The 20668-nt window shown below is 41.6% G+C and overlaps 1 protein-coding gene across 1 annotated transcript in view; it reads right to left on the bottom strand.

The window, feature by feature from the left end:
* Positions 1 to 981: 981 nt before the first annotated feature.
* Positions 982 to 20668, bottom strand: part of LOC117191337 (leucine-rich repeat extensin-like protein 3) — a 40003-nt gene continuing 20316 nt past the window's right edge. Inside the window, exons 2-4 of the mRNA XM_033396241.1 lie at positions 1995 to 2114; positions 1138 to 1897; positions 982 to 1071 (exon numbers count right to left, since the gene is read on the bottom strand). Coding sequence (XP_033252132.1) covers positions 1060 to 1071; positions 1138 to 1897; positions 1995 to 2101 — 879 coding nt within the window. The 5' untranslated portion in view covers positions 2102 to 2114 and the 3' untranslated portion in view covers positions 982 to 1059. The remainder of the gene's footprint in view (positions 1072 to 1137; positions 1898 to 1994; positions 2115 to 20668) is intronic.

Raw genomic sequence — 20668 nt, 5'->3', positions numbered from 1 at the left:
CACCGCCACCCGCTGCTTCGGTGGAGTTCATGTTCATGCACTCAACTTCGTCACACTCGGGAAGCTCGAAGGGAAGCTGAGCCAAATGTTTAAGCAGAATTGTTCTTTGATGAAATTTTTAGAGCTATCATAAATCTTCTGCACTTGACAGCTGAATGCCCTCTGTAAGAAATGAGATAATTTTGTCTAGGGATTTCAGATTACACCGATATGAGTTGCTGTATTGCTATACTCTTGCTAAAGCAAAATATGATTTTGGAAAAGCATTCAAGGAAGAGTCCTATACTTACTTACCTCCCATACATACGATGTATGCACAATCGATTCAATGCTTAAATCCTTAAATCCTTCAACTCGTAAGGTAAGTATGTTTTTCTTTCTCTAATAGGGAATCTTTCACCTCATCTGATTTACTTGTCTTGTACTGCGGAATACTTTTCCGATACAGAGAGCAACTGTCAAATCTATGTACATATGTATTTACCATATTGGGTGACTACTAAGTCCAAACTTTGTTGAGCTTTTGCTTTGCTGTAGAGTGCGAATTCGTAAAATGCTAAAGTGCGAGGGAGGATGAATAATCGAACCACCCATCCACCGGACGCGATTTTACCAGAGCTGATGAGAGACGAGAGTAGACAATCTGCCAGGCTAATGGGTTTATTTTTGTTGGGCGAATAAAAGGTAAAAAATGTGGGTCAATCGAGTGGCTGCTCGGCTGTCCGTCTGTCTGTCCGACTGTCTGTCACCTGTGTGGACGCCAAAACCAAATGACTTTTAGCTGTGCGCCATGTTAGTTCTACATTTTACGAGTAGCATATATTTGTAATTGTCAAGTGACCCGCGTCATTGTCTGTTACATGATTATTTGAAAGTGCAGGTACGTAGGTTAGCTTCTAAGACAGCGCGAATCCGATAATTAGTAGGTGAATTTGTATTGGGGACGGGTCGGTATAAGTGAAATCAGACTTAGACACTTACCCTTCAGCTCATCCATGGAATAACCGAGGCGATCGTGATCGCGTTCGCGATCGCGGTCTCTATCTCTATCTCTGTCGCTCATAGGTCGTTCTGAAATTTTACCATGGCCCCTTTTCAGTCCAGAGAACTTCCAGATTATCATCGTTTCACACTTACTGTTGCTCCCCTGCATGTAGTCATCGGGATTGAAGTAGGTGGCAATGGTTTTATCGTCGTCCAAGCTGTATCCCCCATACCCGTCCCCAGGGCGCATTGCGCTTCCATTGCGTCGCACGTAGTCGTCCCGCAGTGGCGGAGACTCATCGTAAGGGGGTGGAGGTCCGGGCTGCCATAACTGTAGCCGTTTCCAAAGCCCAGCCCGAAAATGGGACGTGGGGGGCCATGGGGTGTGGGCCTCACCCCCTTATTCTCAAGGGATGGCGGGCCATGATAGTGGTCCTCTACCTCAGGGGCGTTGGCCGCGTAGCCGCCTGGGATGTAGACGTCTTCGTTGGGAGCTGGATAGTTGTTCTCATAGAGGGCGGGGTATTTGTATAGGGGATACAAGTCGTGCGAGAAGTACAACCGATCGCCGAGACCAGGGGGCGGCGGAAGAGATGGCGCAGAGATCTTGGGCAGCCGCGGCGGCGGCGGCGGCGGGGGCTCGTCCGTGTGCGGAGTCGGGTTCACGATCAGCACTGGAGTGTTACCCACCTCCAGCGGACGATTGGGCAAGTTCGCCGGGGTCGGTCCGGGGCTGATGGGACTGGGACCCGGTCCGGGGGCAATCGAATTGTCGCTCAGGTCTAAGCAGTTCGTCTTGCGAGTATACAAATCAAAGTCGGGATCGAAAATCACGCCTCCCGGCCGCCGACCGCCGCCCGAGCCGTACTGCTCCGACGACAACTGACATGTACCGTTTCCGCGTCGATGCACACTGCAAACAGAAACGAATTCAGAGGGCCGCAACCAAGAGGGACACCAAGAGGCTGGGATCGGGATTGGGTAATCGCCGTGTGACAGCTTGAGCTCACCCGAATGAGATGGCCTCGCCCGCCTGCAGACACTTCTCCTTGCACATCTTCAGCGAGTTGGTGTCTTCGGTGCGGAAAGTCTTCTCGAATGGCAGCATCGCCTCCATCGCTCGAAGCAGTCTGCCGACGATTCCAATTCAAATAAAAACACAATCATGCGTCTATAATTATCGTTAGACCTACGCAGAGGATACACTTTACTGAGGGTGTCTTTTTGAGTACATGCTTACATTAGTTTTATTTTAGGACCGCATTTGTTAAGTGTTTTCTCCACTTGTGTTTTGTTGTCGTATTAATGGGTTACAGATCTCTGTTTACACCAGTGCAGTCATAACTTGTCTACTTTATGTTATTTCTTTAGAGATCGGTGTTGTTACATGAGTTTATGTGTACAATAATCTATTTATATTTAAACATTCTGCAAGGGGCCGAAAGTGGCATTGTATTGACGATAATATGTTCATGTTTGAACATTCTGCAAAGGGCCGAAAGTGGCATTGTTTGTATTTTGATTCTTGTGAACCTTTTTGTGTACATTTTCTTTATAGCTATAATTACAAGTACAGATAATCATTTACAGTCAATTACAGTGGGTAGGGAAGTGCTATCGTTTGCAGTCTTCGTGCTACTTTAATTCTTCTTATGGCATAGATTATTAATATTATCATTATTATGATTCCGATAATCAAGGCCGCATGTCCAGATACATGATGGAACTTAAGTCCTTTTAAGTCATGATGACCTTCCTTTAAAAATTTTATTTCGTTTCTTAACTTATCCATTTCTTCTGTATGGTTAATTATAATGGTACTGTTAATGGATTCCAAACAATTTTTGGTATTTTGCTTATATTACTTATATAAAAGGATGAAATTGGCTCGTGCCTTTCTGTTTGAATACTGTGATGAGGTACTAGTATTTTATCATCGGTTCGCACAGTACAACCATGTATTATTGTTAAAATTCCTTGTTGCGGAAGATCTATTAGTTCTTGATTTGAGTTACTACATTGAATTCTAGCATTAGTGTTTACTGGAACTTTGAAGATCCAACTACCCTGTCTTTCTAATTCGACCCAAAATGACCTTGTCTCTGCTATCTTCCTATAAACGCAATTTGAATTACCCTTTGGTTTGAAAGTGTTGAAGAATGACCATCTCTAGCAATGCACGCATGTATTGACAGACATATGAGTATGTAGACGTATGTATGAGTGAGAGACGTAACGAAGCGACGTTCTCTTATCTCCCTTTTTGTTCTCCCTTTCGTTCGGTCTCTATCTGCCTGCGAGCAGAGCATTTATTAGTCACAAATAAAACTTACATATGAATGGTTGCGTTTTTACTTTTCGGTACAAGAACTTCCCTTGCAACGGCAGCGAAATTCTGTCCAACAGGTTATGGGCCCAGGCTCGGATTTTGTAAATTAAAAGTAAAGTGATTGTTTTAGTTACGAACTATTAACATCGGTGTGACTCAGAGACTAAACGATAATCAGCAATGAGCGGGATGTATCAAATAGACAAATTAGAGGAGGGAAATTATGACTCCTGGTGTATTCAAATGCGGTCTGTGTTGGTGCACGCTGAATTGTGGAGTGTGGCATCTGGTGACCTGCTACCAACGAATGTTCCCGAAGGTGTGAATTGGCAGGCCAAGGATGAAAAGGCGCTGGCCATGATCACATTGAGTGTGAAAACTTCACAGTTGGGATACATTAAAAATTGCAGTAAGTCGTCCGAAGCATGGAACAAATTAAAGAGTGTTCATCAACCAAGTGGACCTGTACGAAAGGTTCAACTGTACAAGAAATTGCTAAGCAAGCGCATGGACCAAAGGCAAAGCGTTTCAAGCTACATTAATGAGTTCGTGGATATTCTTGATGGCCTTGGGTCAGTAGGAATCGAGCTAAATGATGAACTGCGCTCAATTGTTTTGTTGTCAAGCCTTCCAGAACAATTCGAAAATTTCGTTGTCGCCATAGAGACGCGCGACAGTCTGCCGACTTTCGATGTTCTATGCGTAAAACTGAAGGAAGAAGGCGAACGAAAGGGAAACACAGAAGATTAAAAGGAATACGCAAAGGCATATACCGCAGTACATAAGCCGGCCGGGCACAGAGCGCTAAAGAAGAGAAACAATACAATGATATGCTTCAAGTGTGGTGAGCGCGGGCATATGAAGGCTCAGTGTAAGAAGGAGAGCGCAAATGTGGAAAGGGCAGCAAGAGTGGAGAACAAGCAGTGCAGTCTATTAAATGCGTTGGACGCAGATAATTTGAAAAAGAGTATGTGGTGTTTGGATAGTGGTGCCACAAGCCACATGTGTTGTGAGAAACAGTTATTCACAAAGTTCGAGAAACACACAGAAATGATTGGTCTGTCTGACTCCGGTTTCCTAAAAGCTGAAGGAAAAGGGGAAGTAGAGCTGAAGACAGAGATATGCACGCTGCTGTTAAAGAATGTTCTCTATGTGCCCGAAATGAATGGAAATTATTTCTCGGTGAGCAGCGCTGTACAGAATAAATGTTTCGTCACTTTTGGACAAGAATATGCACGAGTTATCCAAAATGGCGAATGCATTGTAAAGGCGAACAGAGTTGGAAACTTGTATATGTTTTGAGGAAAACAAAACAACTGTTTTGCGGCGGTTAAGGCTGATGGTGCCCTGTGGCATAAACGGTACGGCCACTTGAACATCAGTAGTATGAAAGATTTGATCAGCAAAGGAATGGTGCGCGGCATTGAAAATATGGTTTTCCCGGCGAATATGAATTGCAAAACATGTATGGTCAGCAAGATTCATGCGCAACCATTTCCTGTTGCAACCACCAGTAGAGCTCAAGATATATTGGAACTAGTTCATGCAGATGTGTGCGGGCCCTTTGGCACACAGTCGCTTGCTGGATCAAAGTATTTTCTAACCTTCATCGATGACAAATCAAGGCGTATATTTGTGTATTTCCTGCGGACAAAGGATGAAGTCTTCCAGAAGTTCGTCGAGTTCAAAACCCTGGTTGAACGGCAAACGGGAAAAAGTCTCAAATGTATCCGGAGCGACAATGGCGGTGAATTTGTCAACAAATCGTTTGATGAATTTCTGAAAACTAATGGGATTGAGAGGCAGCTGACAGTGGCGTACACTCCACAGCAAAACGGCGTTGCTGAGAGGGCAAACCGCACTCTGGTGGAAATGTCAAGATGTATGCTGGTCCAGTCAGGATTAGGCGAATCCTTGTGGGCTGAGGCAGTCAACGCAGCTGTGTATGTACGGAATCGATCACCGACCAAGGCGCTGACCAGTATGACGCCTATGGAAGCGTGGACTGGTAAGAAACCTTTTGTTGGTCATCTAAAGGTTTTTGGCTCCGTTGCAGTAGCTTTGGACAAGGGTCCAAGGAAGAGTAAACTTCAACCAAAAGGCAAAGAATATCGCATGATTGGATATTCAGTAGCGGCTAAGGGCTATCGACTGTATGACCCTGTGTCTCATCAGGTGATTGAGAGGCGAGATGTTCTCTTTGACGAGATCCAAGACGACAAGGATACAGTCACATTCGAACTTCCGAAGGCAGAAGTTAGCATGCAGTCAGGCGGCGATACTGATGACATTGACAGCAGCGGTGGAGACAGCAGCCATGGTGCAAGCGTTGACGGGGAGAATCCCAGTAGCAGCGGTACTGATGGGTACGAGAGCGCAACAGAAAAGGTCAGATGAGCCAGCTCCTCGCGTTGGACCTGGCAGACCAAGGCTGATTCGGACCGGCAAACCTGGCCGTCCGAGAAAGGAGTACAACATTCTTGGTGCTCTGGTTGCCAGCGACGTAAAGATTCCAGTATCCTACGAGGAGGCGTTGATCAGTATTCATGCATCACATTGGTCCGAAGCGATGCAACGCGAATATGAGGCATTAATGGCAAACGAGACATGGCAGTTGGCAGACTTACCGGCAGGACAACGAGCAGTTGGATGCAAATGGGTATATAGCCTGAAACGCGACAAAGATGGTCAAATCGAACGATTCAAGGCGCGGCTGGGGGCAAAAGGTTGCTCCCAGCAGTACGGCATAAACCATGCGGAAACATTTTCTCCAGTCTGCAGACTGGAGAGCGTGCGATTTATTCTTGCGCTAGCAGCAGAATTGAAATTATATGTCAACCAAATGGATGTATGTACGGCATACCTCAACAGTGACCTGAGCGATACGGTGTACATGAAGCAACCACAAGGGTACATTGATCGAGCTTATCCAGCGAAGGCTATGCTGCTTAAAAAGGCAATATATGGATTGAAGCAGTCAGAAAGGGAATGGAATTCGAAGCTGAATGGCGTCCTGACTAATCTGGGTTTTGTTTCCTGTGACAACGAGCCGTGCCTCTACAAGCAGAGAGGGAAAGGTGGCCCAATTTCTTGGCGATCTGAGAAACAACGCAGCGTGGCACTTAGCAGCACGGAGGCAGAATACATGGCACTGTCGGCTGCGTGTAAGGAGTCCATATTCTTACGTCGCTTAATCATTGAAATTGGCTGTGGAGATGAAGCTACCTCAACTACCTTATATGGCGATAATCTGAGCGCACAAGAGCTGGCTAGGAACCCAGTGCATCACTCAAGGACCAAGCATATTGATATTAGATATCACTTTGTACGACAGATTGTAGAAGAAGGTCAAGTTAAGTTAAAGTATGCTAGTACAACAGATATGATTGCAGATATCTTGACCAAGAATCTCCCTAAGAGAAAGCATGTCGAATTTACAAAATTGTTAAGTTTAAACTGAGTTAAATGGAAGCATGCACGCATTGAGGAAGGGTGTTGAAGAATGACCATCTCTAGCAATGCACGCATGTATTGACAGACATATGAGTATGTAGACGTATGTATGAGTGAGAGACGTAACGAAGCGACGTTCTCTTATCTCCCTTTTTGTTCTCCCTTTCGTTCGGTCTCTATCTGCCTGCGAGCAGAGCATTTAATAGTCACAAATAAACCTTACATATGAATGGTTGCGTTTTTACTTTTCGGTACAAGAACTTCCCTTGCAACGGCAGCGAAATTCTGTCCAACAGAAAGGAGCTATCTCACAAGCATTATTATTGGCATTGCTCCAAGGCCAATTACCTTCGCATACTATTCTATTCGTTTGCCATTTTTGGCATTTGTTCAAGGTAGCTTCAGTCATCAATGATAGGAATCAGTTTCGAAATTATATACTAAATACCTGGAGCTCAAATCTACCTTGACTAATTCTTGTTCATGCTCAACTGGCATTGGAATTATCCTAAACAAATGGGATGCGTGTCTACCAAACAGGGGAATCTTCACGTTCAGAATTAATTTGTTATCAACAAAAATTCCTTTCGCTGTTAATAGGCTGTAAATTTCCTTCAATTCTGTTCCTGTTCTTTTTCCTGGAAGCACCAATGTTTCTAATAAGTTATCTTTTATTTTTGCTATTTCTCCCTTTAATTGTATAGGTTTTAAAATGTTTGGATTTAGTCTACCATGATTAATATCTATCAGTAGATTAATAACTGCTGATTGAATTTTATCGCACTCTTCAATCAAGGAGCTTAGTTGCTTTGTTACCAAAAAGAAATTTATGGATTCTTTGTACACATAGAAACTTTCCTTTAATGCTTCCGTTATGTTTTCTACTCTAGTGCTCATACTTCTAAAGTTCAAATTTATTTCCTCGGTAGTTCTTTTGAGAATATTTACCGTTGACTCTACCACCGATGTTTGTTTTTTAATTAAATCATCTAGGTTATGTTGGTTTTCTAATACATTTTTCATATTTCCTTCCAACGTTTCCCTATCTTCGGCGTCCATTATCCCAAATAATATATGATAAAGTGAGCCCATAAACTCAAATGGTGCTCGCTTCTTTCTTTTATTATCCTGAGTCATGAAAAGTTTATTATTTTCCTCCAGGTCTGCAATTTGTCTTTCCGTATTATCTAAGACATTATTGCATTGATCTTCAAAAGTATAAAGTTTACCACACACAACTCTCATTTTCCCAATCAATTCTTTCCCCTTTTTTAACATTTGGAAATACGGGTCCATGTTATAATAAACAATTAAATCCCAGGATGAGGCGACTATTTCAACATCCCCCATCGGGTCCAAATATATCGAAGTGGAACTGTTAATTTTTTCAATTGACCACTTCGCCGTTCCTCTAGCAGCAATGTTTGTATTTGAAACTTGGCAGCATAACACAAGCATTAACAATGCTGCCATCAGTCCTAGCTTGGACATTCGAGGTCTACTACGCGTACTTCTGGTCTCTTTTGGAGTCATTCCTGAGTCTTGCTCTTCTGACTCAATTCCAGCTAATGGACAAATTTTAGTTATAGGTCGTTTTATCAACCCGTCTTGATGTTTTATCGTTACTACTCTGACTCTATCGTCCCTACCTTTATGTATTTCTTTTATTTTTCCCAAGGGCCATCTAGCTGGGTGACAGGTTTCATCTTTTATTAATACAATCTGTCCTGTTTTAATATTCTGCATTCCTATTTTTCATTTATTTCTTTGTTGCAGTGTGTGCAAATAATATTCTTTCCATTTAATCCAAAATTCTCTTTTCATTTTCTGAATTAATCTCCATCTATCCAGATTCCCGGTTTTTTCTTCTGAAATTGTCTCCATCGGGCCAAATATTACTTGTCTCCATATACATACATATGATTGTATTGTTTATTTGGTATGGACTAAATAGGACACAAATAGGTGGCTCCGACAGGAAGAACGTCAGTCTTCCCAATCTATAGGAATTGTCAATGCTTGCTGTGGCTGCTTGCGTTGTTGTCTCACCGTCATTTATCTCTTGGCGGCACCATAATTCATATCGAATGAAAAATAACAAAGTTAAGGACTAAAGAAATGTTATATGAATGAATATGTTATAACAGAAAAGGAAATCCGTTTACAGATCAAGATCAGAATCATATGGATTAGGACCGTCCTGATTGGGCTGTGCATAGCCGCGCTTCATCAGTTTCTCGGGCAGATCGGCATTGTCGCACATTCATATCGAATGAAAAATAACAAAGTTAAGGACTAAAGAAATGTTATATGAATGACTATGTTATAACAGGAAAAGGAAATCCGTTTACAGATCAAGATCAGAATCATATGGATTAGGACCGTCCTGATTGGGCTGTGCATAGCCGCGCTTCATCAGTTTCTCGGGCAGATCGGCATTGTCGCACATTCATATCGAATGAAAAATAACAAAGTTAAGGACTAAAGAAATGTTATATGAATGACTATGTTATAACAGGAAAAGGAAATCCGTTTACAGATCAAGATCAGAATCATATGGATTAGGACCGTCCTGATTGGGCTGTGCATAGCCGCGCTTCATCAGTTTCTCGGGCAGATCGGCATTGTCGCACATTCATATCGAATGAAAAATAACAAAGTTAAGGACTAAAGAAATGTTATATGAATGACTATGTTATAACAGGAAAAGGAAATCCGTTTACTGATCAAGATCAGAATCATATGGATTAGGACCGTCCTGATTGGGCTGTGCATAGCCGCGCTTCATCAGTTTCTCGGGCAGATCGGCATTGTCGCACATTCATATCGAATGAAAAATAACAAAGTTAAGGACTAAAGAAATGTTATATGAATGACTATGTTATAACAGGAAAAGGAAATCCGTTTACAGATCAAGATCAGAATCATATGGATTAGGACCGTCCTGATTGGGCTGTGCATAGCCGCGCTTCATCAGTTTCTCGGGCAGATCGGCATTGTCGCACATTCATATCGAATGAAAAATAACAAAGTTAAGGACTAAAGAAATGTTATATGAATGACTATGTTATAACAGGAAAAGGAAATCCGTTTACTGATCAAGATCAGATTCATATGGATTAGGACCGTCCTGATTGGGCTGTGCATAGCCGCGCTTCATCAGTTTCACGGGCAGATCGGCATTGTCGCCAAGGAATCGAATCTCATAGCCATTGTGCAGACTACTGACCAGCATCACGTCTTCCTCCACGTTGAGTATTTTGCTTTTGAGATACTCCATACACTCGACGGCCTTTTTTTGAGACAAGGAGCTTTTGTACACGACGCCCTCTATGTAGCAACTAACGGCGCGATAAGGCCGCATTCTGGCATAAGGCATTCTGGCCTTCCTTTATAAAATGACCTGCTGTTAATACATCCAGATCGTCAATATCATTTGTAGCTGTATACAAAGGGCGTGAATTTAGTACCGCTTCAATTTGACATAATAGAGCTGCCATTTCCTCATAGGTTAAATTATTGTCCCCAATTACCCTTTTTAAGTGATATTTTACTGATTTTACCCCTGCTTCCCAAATACCTCCGAAGTGAGGTCCTGCCGGGGGAATAAAATGCCACTCGATCTGTTCTCTTTCTAATATTGGAACCACTTTTATGTTGTCTTTGAGGGCTTTTTGGTATTCATCGTCTAATTTTCGCGAAGCTCCCACAAAGTTAGTTCCATTATCGGAAAAAATTTTTGCACATTTTCCTCTTCTTGAAAAAAATCTTCTAAGTGCAGCTAGAAATGCATCTGAAGTAAGATCGCTGACTACTTCCAAATGAATAGCTTTTGTCGCCATGCATACGAATACGGCAATATATCCCTTATAGGATTTCTGCCCCCGGTTTTTAGAGCATCGAATATGGTAAGGCCCGGCGAAGTCTACAACTGTATTTGTAAACGGGTGTGACATTGTAGCTCTGTGTTTCGGCAGATTTCCCATAATTTGTTCTGCAGTATTCTGTCGATACCTAGCACAGGTGACACACTCTTTAAGTTTTTTCTTTAAGCAATTTCTTAGCCCAAATATCCAAAACTTTCGCTGGATATAGTTTCGCATCAGATTAATTCCACCGTGAAATGTTTCTTTATGTGCATTCTTGATAATTAAAGACGTCAAGTGACACTTATCTAAAATCAAGGGATGTTTAACCTCAAATTCCGCGTTGGAGTTTTGCAATCTACCTCCAACTCGTAACAATCCGTCTTTATCTAAGAACGGATTTAAGCTTAATAGTTTATTTTTTGTTTCTATCTAATTGTGATTAATTAGGCTAGCTATTTCGGAACCGAATTGGATAGCTTGTTGTTGTTTTACTATTAATACTTTGGCGCTCTTAATCTCCTTCACTGTCAAAAATGAAGGAAATTCTTTCTTTTTTGTTTTGATTTGAATAAACCTCAATACATATGCAATGACTCTTTCTAGTTTATGCATACACGAATATTTTTGTAATAATTCACAAAAAATTTTATTTTTTGCTATTACCATTGTTGTGCTCACAACTAATTTTTCTTCAATTTCCTCTTTTGGCCAATGTTCCTTAGATTTCGCCAACCATTGAGGCCCTTTCCACCAAATCTTAAAATCTTTTAGCTTATCTGCACTAATGCCCCTTGATGCTACATCTGCTGGATTGTCTTCAGTTCTAACGTGTCCCCATTGAATTTCCTTAATCTTTCTTACTTCGTCAGTTCGACGCCTGATAAACTTGTCTTTATTGTCTCCATTCTTTATCCAGGCTATAGAGTAATAGTAGAATCACTCCAGGCATAACACTCTACATTACTTCCAACCGCTACTTTCACACGTTGAATTAATTTTGCCAGAAGATGTGCTGCACAAAGTTCTAATTATACCCGATACTCAAAATGAGTATTGTGGTATATTAGATTTGTGGTAAAAGTGGATGTGTGTAACGTCCAGAAGGAATCGTTTCCGACCCCATAAAGTATATATATTCTTGATCAGCATCAATAGCCGAGTCGATTGAGCCCTGTCTGTCTGTCCGTCTGTCCGTCCGTCCGTCTGTCCGTCCCCTTCAGCGCCTAGTGCTCAAAGACTATAAGAGCTAGAGCATCGATGTTTTGGATCCAGACTTCTGTGATATGTCACTGCTACAAAAATATTTCAAAACTTCGCCCCGCCCACTTCCGCCCCCACAAAGGAGTAAAATCTGTGGCATCCACATTTTTAAAGATACGATAAAACCAAAAACTCTACGCAGAATCGTAGAGGATGACTATATGTTTTAGAATGTAAGATCTCAACCAGATCGTATAATTATTATAGCCAGAATCAAGAAAACAATTTCATTCTTTCTCGCTCTGTCTCTCTCTAACACACAGGTTTCATGGTCGGTTTTGTCAATTGCAAAATATGAGTTCAAGGATCTCAGAACCTATAAGAGCCAGAGCAACCAAATTTGGTATCCACACTCCTGTGATATCGGACCTTGACCGTTTCGTGTCCAAATTTCGAAACACCCCCTTCCGCCCCCGCAAAGGACGAAAAACTGGGGCATCCACAAATCTCAGAGACTATTAAGGCTAGAGCAACCAAATTTGGTATCCGCACTTCTGTTAGATCTCACTATAAAACGTGTATCTTAGAATTTCGCCCCACCCCCTTCCGCCCCCACAAAGGATGAAAATCTGTTGCATCCACAATATTGCACATTTGAGAAAACTAAAAACGCAGAATCATAGATAATCACCATATCTATCAGATTGCTGAATCTGGACCAGATCAGATAATTTTTATAGCCAAAAGGAACAAATCAATTTGCACTGGCTTCGCAGCGCCCGACGTCACGCTCAGACTGATTTTCTGTCTCTCTCGCACGCACTCTTTGTCGTGTCGTTTAACATTAGCTGCGTCTGCCGGAGGAGAGCCATACTGACTTAGTATCGGGTATAAATTTAGAGGTACGGTGTCCGCAGCAACTCACAACGTTCCCCCTCGTTTTGGAATAGTTTTCCGATTTTTCTTTGGATTAACTTTGCTTTTGCTGGCTATTATAATTGTAGAACTATCTACCTTGGCATACACTACGGCAGCATAAGCCTTTTCGGATGTATCGGCAAACCCATGAATTTGCATCGACTTATTGTGCTGAGAATTTAGCCATCTCGGTATCCGAATGCTCTCTAACTCTGTTAAACTATTTTTAAACGAATTCCATTCTCGAGTATCCTGTTCTAATAATTCTTCATCCCATTTTTGTCTGCTAGCCAAAGTTTTTGAATAAACAATTTTCCGACAAGTGTCACTGGAGACAACCAGCCTAAGGGGTCATATATCTTGGCTAAAGTAGATAATACTATTCTTTTGTTATTTTTCTTAATTGGTTCATAGTGGAAACTGAACCTAAACTCGTCTTTAACCGGTTCCCATTGTAGTCCTAATGTTTTGACGGATTCATTCTCCTCAATGGTTAATACTTTATTTTCTTGGTCATCTCTAATGCCTTCTATAATTTCTGGGATATTTGTTATTCACTTTCTTAAGTTAAACCCAACCTTATTAAACTCCCGGGTACATGCTTTTCCTTTACATGCTTTTTAGCATCCAGTATCGTGTCGGCACCTGTCATCAGGTCGTCCATATAAAAATCATTCTTTATGATTTCCCTAATTGCTTGATTTTTGCAATTATCTGCTATTGCAACAAGCACCCTGGTTGCTTAGTAGGGTGCTGAAGCTGTACCGTACGTAACGGTTGTAAGTTTATAATCTTTTAACTTTTCGTTTGGATTATCTCTCCAAATTATATGCAAATATTGTTGATCGTCTTTATCAACATTAATTTGCCGGTACATTTTTTCAATGTCCGCCGATATTACAAATGGCCATTTACGCCATTTCACCATAATATCGAATATATCTTTTTGGACCCTTGATCCAACCCACATGATATCATTTAAACTTTTATTGTTGGTGGTTTTTGCTGAAGCATCAAAAACCACCCTCAGCTTTGTCGTTAGACTGGAATCTCTTATGACTCCTTGATGGGGTAAATAATATTTCCCATCTTCTTTGGACTCTACCATATGTCCTAAGTTTTTATATTCATGCATGAACTTTACATAATTTTCTTTTAATGTTTTATTATTGCTGAGCTTTCTTTCTAAACTATAAAATCGCGCTATAGCTTGGTGTTTTGAATCTCCTAGATCCTTTTCTTTTTTAAATGGTATTTTAACCACATACCTACCATTCTCATCTCTTCTTGTTGTTTCCAAGAAATGCTCCTCGCACACATCTTCTTCTACGTCATTCTTTTCACTTTCCAATTCCCAGAACCGCTCTAAGTCCCCAACTTCAACCGGTATGGTGCAACCGGGTATAATCCATCCAAATTCTGTATTTTGTCTATTTCGTCTATTTTTACTTCTCCGTCTTTTAAAATATGGGTATACAAATCTATCCCAATTATTACATCTACCCTACTTGGTTTGTTAAAGTTAGGGTCTGCCAACACATAATCTTGCCACTTAGTTTTATCAATATTGAAAGACTTTAATGGTAAAGCTTTCATCAATTTCGGAAGAATAATTGCTTCAATATTTAGAGGACCTTTATTATAATCACGAGCTTTTACCGATAAAGTAACTTTGTACTTTGAAGTGCAAGAGTCTGTAGATGACACTCCACTTACCTCGGTGTTCGCTCTTCGACCCCATAAAGTATATATATTCTTGATCAGCATCAATAGCCGAGTCGATTGAGCCATGTCTTCTGTCTGTCTGTCTGTCCGTCTGTCCGTCCGTCCGTCTGTCCGTCCCCTTCAGCGCCTAGTGCTCAAAGACTATAGGAGCTAGAGCAACGATTTTTTGGACCCAGACTTCTGTGATATGTCACTGCTACAAAAATATTTCAAAACTTCGCCCCGCCCACTTCCGCCCCCACAAAAGACGAAAATCTGTGGCATCCACAATTTTAAAGATATGAGAAAACCAAAAACGTAGAATTGTAGAGAATGACCATATCTTTAAGACTGCGGAATCTGAATTGGATCGTATTATTATTATAGCCAGCATCAAGAAAACAATTTCATTTTTTCTCGCCCTGTCTCTCTCTAACACACACGTAGCATAGGCGGCTTTGCTTAGAGTAAAACATTAGCGCCTAGATTTCAGAGACTACAAAAGCTAGAGCAACCAAATTTGGTATCCACACTCCTAATATATCGGACCGAGACGAGTTTGTTTCAAAATTTCGCCACACCCCCTTCCGCCCCCGCAAAGGACGAAAATCTGGGGATATTTAAAAATCTCAGAGACTATTAAGGCTAGAGTAACCAAATTTGTTATCCGCACTCCTGTTAGATCTTACTATAAAACGTGTATCTCAAAATTTCGCCCCACCCCCTTCCGCCCCCACAAAGGACGAAAATCTGTTGCATCCACAATATTGAAGATTCGAGAAAACTAAAAACGCAGAATCATAGATAATGACCATATCTATCAGATTGCTGAATCTGGATCAGATCAGATCATTTTTATAGCCAATAGGAACAAATCAATTTGCAGTGGCTACGCAGCGCCGTACGTCACGCTCAGACTGATTTTCTGTCTCTCTCGCACGCACTCTTTGTCGTGTCGTTTAATATTAGCGGCGTCTGCCGGAGGAGAGCCATACTGACTTAGTATCGGGTATAACCGTAGAGTTGCGGTGTCCGCAGCAACTCACAACGTTCCCCCTCGTTATACCCGATACTCAAAATGAGTATTGGGGTATATTAGATTTGTGGTAAAAGTGGATGTGTGTAACGTCCAGAAGGAATCGTTTCCGACCCCATAAAGTATATATATTCTTGATCAGCATCAATAGCCGAGTCGATTGGGCCCTGTCTGTCTGTCTGTCTGTCCGTCTGTCCGTCTGTCCGTCCGTCCGTCTGTCCGTCCCCTTCAGCGCCTAGTGCTCAAAGACTATAAGAGCTAGAGCAACGATGTTTTGGATCCAGACTTCTGTGATATGTCACTGCTACAAAAATATTTCAAAACTTCGCCCCGCCCACTTCCGCCCCCACAAAAGACGAAAGTCTGTGGCATCCACAATTTTAAGGGGAACGTAGAATTGTAGAGAATGACCGTATCTTTAAGACTGCGGAATCTGAATTGGATCGTATTGTTATTATAGCCAGCATCAAGAAAACAATTTCATTTTTTCTCGCCCCTTCTCTCTCTAACACACACGTAGCATAGCCGTCTTTGCTTAGAGTAAAACATTAGCGCCTAGATCTCAGAGACTATAAAAGCTAGAGCAACCAAATTTGGTATCCACACTCCTAATATATCGGACCGAGACGAGTTTGTTTCAAAATTTCGCCACACCCCCTTCCGCCCCCGCAAAGGATGAAAATCTGGGGATATTCACAAATCTCAGAGACTATTAAGGCTAGAGTAACCAAATTTGGTATCCGCACTCCATGTTAGATCTCACTTTAAAACGTATATCTCAAAATTTCGCCCCACCCCCTTCCGCCCCCACAAAGGACGAAAATCTGTTGCATCCACAATATTGAGGGTACGAGAAAACTAAAAACGCAGAATCATAGATAATGATCGTATCTATCAGATTGCTGAATCTGGATCCGATCAGATCATTTTTATAGTCAAAAGGAACAAATCAATTTGCACTGGCTACGTAGCGCCAGACGTCACGCTCAGACTGATTTTCTGTCTCTCTCGCACGCACTCTTTGTCGTGTCGTTCAATATTAGCGGCGTCTGCCGGAGGAGAGCCATACTGACTTAGTATCGGGTATAACTGTAGAGTTGCGGTGTCCGCAGCAACTCACAACGTTCCCCCTCGTTTTTATTTATTTTTTTTGTTATACCCGATACTCAAAATGAGTATTGGGGTATATTAGATTTGTGGTAAAAGTGGATGTGTGTAACGTCCAGAAGGAATCGTTTCCGACCCCATAAAGTATATATATTCTTGATCAGCATCAATAGCCGAGTCGATTGAGCCCTGTCTGTCTGTCCGTCTGTCCGTCCGTCCGTCCGTCCGTCCCCTTCATCGCCTAGTGCTCAAAGACTATAATAGCTAGAGCAACGATGTTTTGGATCCAGACTTCTGTGATATGTCACTGCTACAAGAATATTTCAAAACTTCGCCCCGCCCACTTCCGCCCCCACAAAGAACGAAAATCTGTGGCATCCACATTTTTAAAGATACGATAAAACCAAAAATGCAGAATCGGTGAGGATGACCATATCTTCTACAGTGCAAAATCTGAACCAGATCGTATAATGATTATAGCCAGAATCAAGAAAACAATTTCATTCTTTCTCGCTCTGTCTCTCTCTAACACACAGGTTTCATGGTCGGTTTTGTCAATTGCAAAATATGAGTTCAAGGATCTCAGAACCTATAAGAGCCAGAGCAACCAAATTTGGTATCCACACTCCTGTGATATCGGACCTTGACCGTTTCGTGTCCAAATTTCGCCACACCCCCTTCCGCCCCCGCAAAGGACGAAAATCTGGGGCATCCACAAATGTCAGAGACTATTAAAGCTAGAGTAACCAAATTTGGTACACACACTCCTTTAAGATGTCACTATAAAACGTATATCTCAAAATTTCGCCCCACCCCCTTCCGCCCACACAAAGGACGAAAATCTGTTGCATCCACAATATTGCAGATTCGAGAAAACTAAAAACGCAGAATCATAGATAATCATAGATCATAGATCTATCAGATTGCTGAATCTGGATCAGATCAGATGATTATTATAGCCAAAAGGAACAAATCAATTTGCAGTGGCTAAGCAGCGCCCGACGTCACGCTAAGACTGATTTTCTGTGTTTCTCTGCGTCTGCCGCAGGAGAGCCATACTGACTTAGTATCGGGTATAACTGTAGAGTTGCGTTTTATTCTCCGATCACAATAGATATACCCAGTTATCTATTAAAAATACAGCCTGTTTAGCTTGTATTTTTCCAAATTAGTAATTGAAACTCTCGTTTCATTAATTTATTTTATACTCTGTTCCTTCCTATAGGAGGGAAATCAAAGTTTTTTATTTTGCTACCTTTAGCTGTCAGTCAACTAGACACTTGTTCAGTCTCAAGGAAGCTGGTTTAACTCCGTGCTCTTACCACAGGGGGGAAACAACGGAGAGGCTCGAAGGACCAAAATGTTAAGACCTTAAAAGAAAAGTCTAGACATTTGCGAGTTGAGTTGTAAATTCAAACTAAATTTTATTCTTAAAATCAGAGCCTTATATGTGATTTGACAATGAGGTAGGAGGTACAATTTGGTAGTCTATAATTATCGTTAGACCTACGCAGAGGATACACTTTACTGAGGGTGTCTTTTTGAGTACATGCTTACATTAGTTTTATTTTAGGACCGCATTTGTTAAGTGTTTTCTCCACTTGTGTTTTGTTGTCGTATTAATGGGTTACAGATCTCTGTTTACACCAGTGCAGTCATAACTTGTCTACTTTATGTTATTTCTTTAGAGATCGGTGTTGTTACATGAGTTTATGTGTAAAATAATCTATTTATATTTAAACATTCTGCAAGGGGCCGAAAGTGGCATTGTATTGACGATAATATGTTCATGTTTGAACAGACGGATTTCAACCAATTCCTAGGAAATCTCATTTTTCCTTTTCCCTGCAATCAAGGAGTGTGCGGCAGTCCCCGTTGTCCCCTTAAGACAATATATATAATATCAACCATACCATCAAGTATTTTCCAGTACGAATCTTACTGGGAGAGAGTTAGTGGCAGAGAGGAGGAGAGAAAGGGAGATGGTCACGCATGCGGTGAAACTTGTATTCTTTTTTATTTCATTATGACTATAACCGATCGCAACCAGATTGGGGAGTATGGTAGACAAGTTCATTGATTCCATCGATAGGTATTGAGAATACTCCAAATACATAAACTTGAAGGGGTTGGAAGCTCTTCCCCCTTGTTGTTACATTTACACATATTTAACGAATATCTAACCGGGTACATAATTATTTCTCTGGTGTGAATTTCTCTTAAGTGATATTGGGATCATTTCGCTTGTCCTGTCGTTGAACGATATTCTGCCTATTGCTTGAAATGCAGCTTTTACACCTATATCTACAACATGAATGTGTGTACTTCTATGTAGGGATATGTAGGGTTCGTTTATCCAACCCTCCCGACGCGTCATCGCACTTACCATTTCGTGCGGAAACCAACTGATTATCGACAGTTAGTGCCTCTGCGGTCTGCCAGATGCCGAGGAGTATGTAGAGCGTCCTGAGCAACAAACGTAGTAATCGCCGCCTGTGCTGTTCCTCCATAAACCGAATCATTGGGCCTCGAAAATGTTTTCACTTGTGGAACCGATATCCTATCTGTATTGCTTTGTACAGATTCACTTGGTCCTTGATTCGTAATCAATCTTGTCTTCCTTTTACATTATTAGAGGTTTTTATACCCGATACTCAAAATGAGTATTGGGGTATATTAGATTTGTGGTAAAAGTGGATGTGTGTAACGTCCAGAAGGAATCGTTTCCGACCCCATAAAGTATATACATTCTTGATCAGCATCAATAGCCGAGTCGATTGGGCCCTGTCTGTCTGTCTGTCTGTCCGTCTGTCCGTCTGTCCGTCCGTCCGTCTGTCCGTCCCCTTCAGCGCCTAGTGCTCAAAGACTATAAGAGCTAGAGCAACGATGTTTTGGATCCAGACTTCTGTGATATGTCACTGCTACAAAAATATTTCAAAACTTCGCCCCGCCCACTTCCGCCCCCACAAAGGACGAAAGTCTGTGGCATCCACAATTTTAAAGATATGATAAAAGCAAAAACGTAGAATTGTAGAGAATGACCGTATCTTTAAGACTGCGGAATCTGAATTGGATCGTATTATTATTATAGCCAGCATCAAGAAAACAATTTCATTTTTTCTCGCCCTGTCTCTCTCTAACACACACGTAGCATAGCCGTCTTTGCTTAGAGTAAAACATTAGCGCCTAGATCTCAGAGACTATAAAAGCTAGAGCAACCAAATTTGGTATCCACACTCCTAATATATCGGACCGAGACGAGTTTGTTTCAAAATTTCGCCACACCCCCTTCCGCCCCCGCAAAGGATGAAAATCTGGGGATATTCACAAATCTCAGAGACTATTAAGGCTAGAGTAACCAAATTTGGTATCCGCACTCCATGTTAGATGTCACTTTAAAACGTATATCTCAAAATTTCGCCCCACACCCTTCCGCCCCCACAAAGGACGAAAATCTGTTGCATCCACAATATTGAGGATACGAGAAAACTAAAAACGCAGAATCATAGATAATGATCATATCTATCAGATTGCTGAATCTGGATCCGATCAGATCATTTTTATAGTCAAAAGGAACAAATCAATTTGCACTGGCTACGTAGCGCCCGACGTCACGCTCAGACTGATTTTCTGTCTCTCTCGCACGCACTCTTTGTCGTGTCGTTCAATATTAGCGGCGTCTGCCGGAGGAGAGCCATACTGACTAAGTATCGGGTATAACTGTAGAGTTGCGGTGTCCGCAGCAACTCACAACGTTCCCCCTCGTTTTTATTTATTTTTTTTGTTATACCCGATACTCAAAATGAGTATTGGGGTATATTAGATTTGTGGTAAAAGTGGATGTGTGTAACGTCCAGAAGGAATCGTTTCCGACCCCATAAAATATATATATTCTTGATCAGCATCAATAGCCGAGTCGATTGAGCCCTGTCTGTCTGGCCGTCTGTCCGTCCGTCCGTCCGTCCGTCCGTCCCCTTCAGCGCCTAGTGCTCAAAGACTATAATAGCTAGAGCAACGATGTTTTGGATCCAGACTTCTGTGATATGTCACTGCTACAAGAATATTTCA

This window comes from Drosophila miranda (genome assembly GCF_003369915.1).
Source record: "Drosophila miranda strain MSH22 chromosome Y unlocalized genomic scaffold, D.miranda_PacBio2.1 Contig_Y1_pilon, whole genome shotgun sequence".
Classification (NCBI taxonomy): Eukaryota; Metazoa; Arthropoda; class Insecta; order Diptera; family Drosophilidae; genus Drosophila; species Drosophila miranda.
Note: the sequence above shows the minus strand (reverse complement) of the source record. Positions and strands in the feature narration are given on the sequence as shown.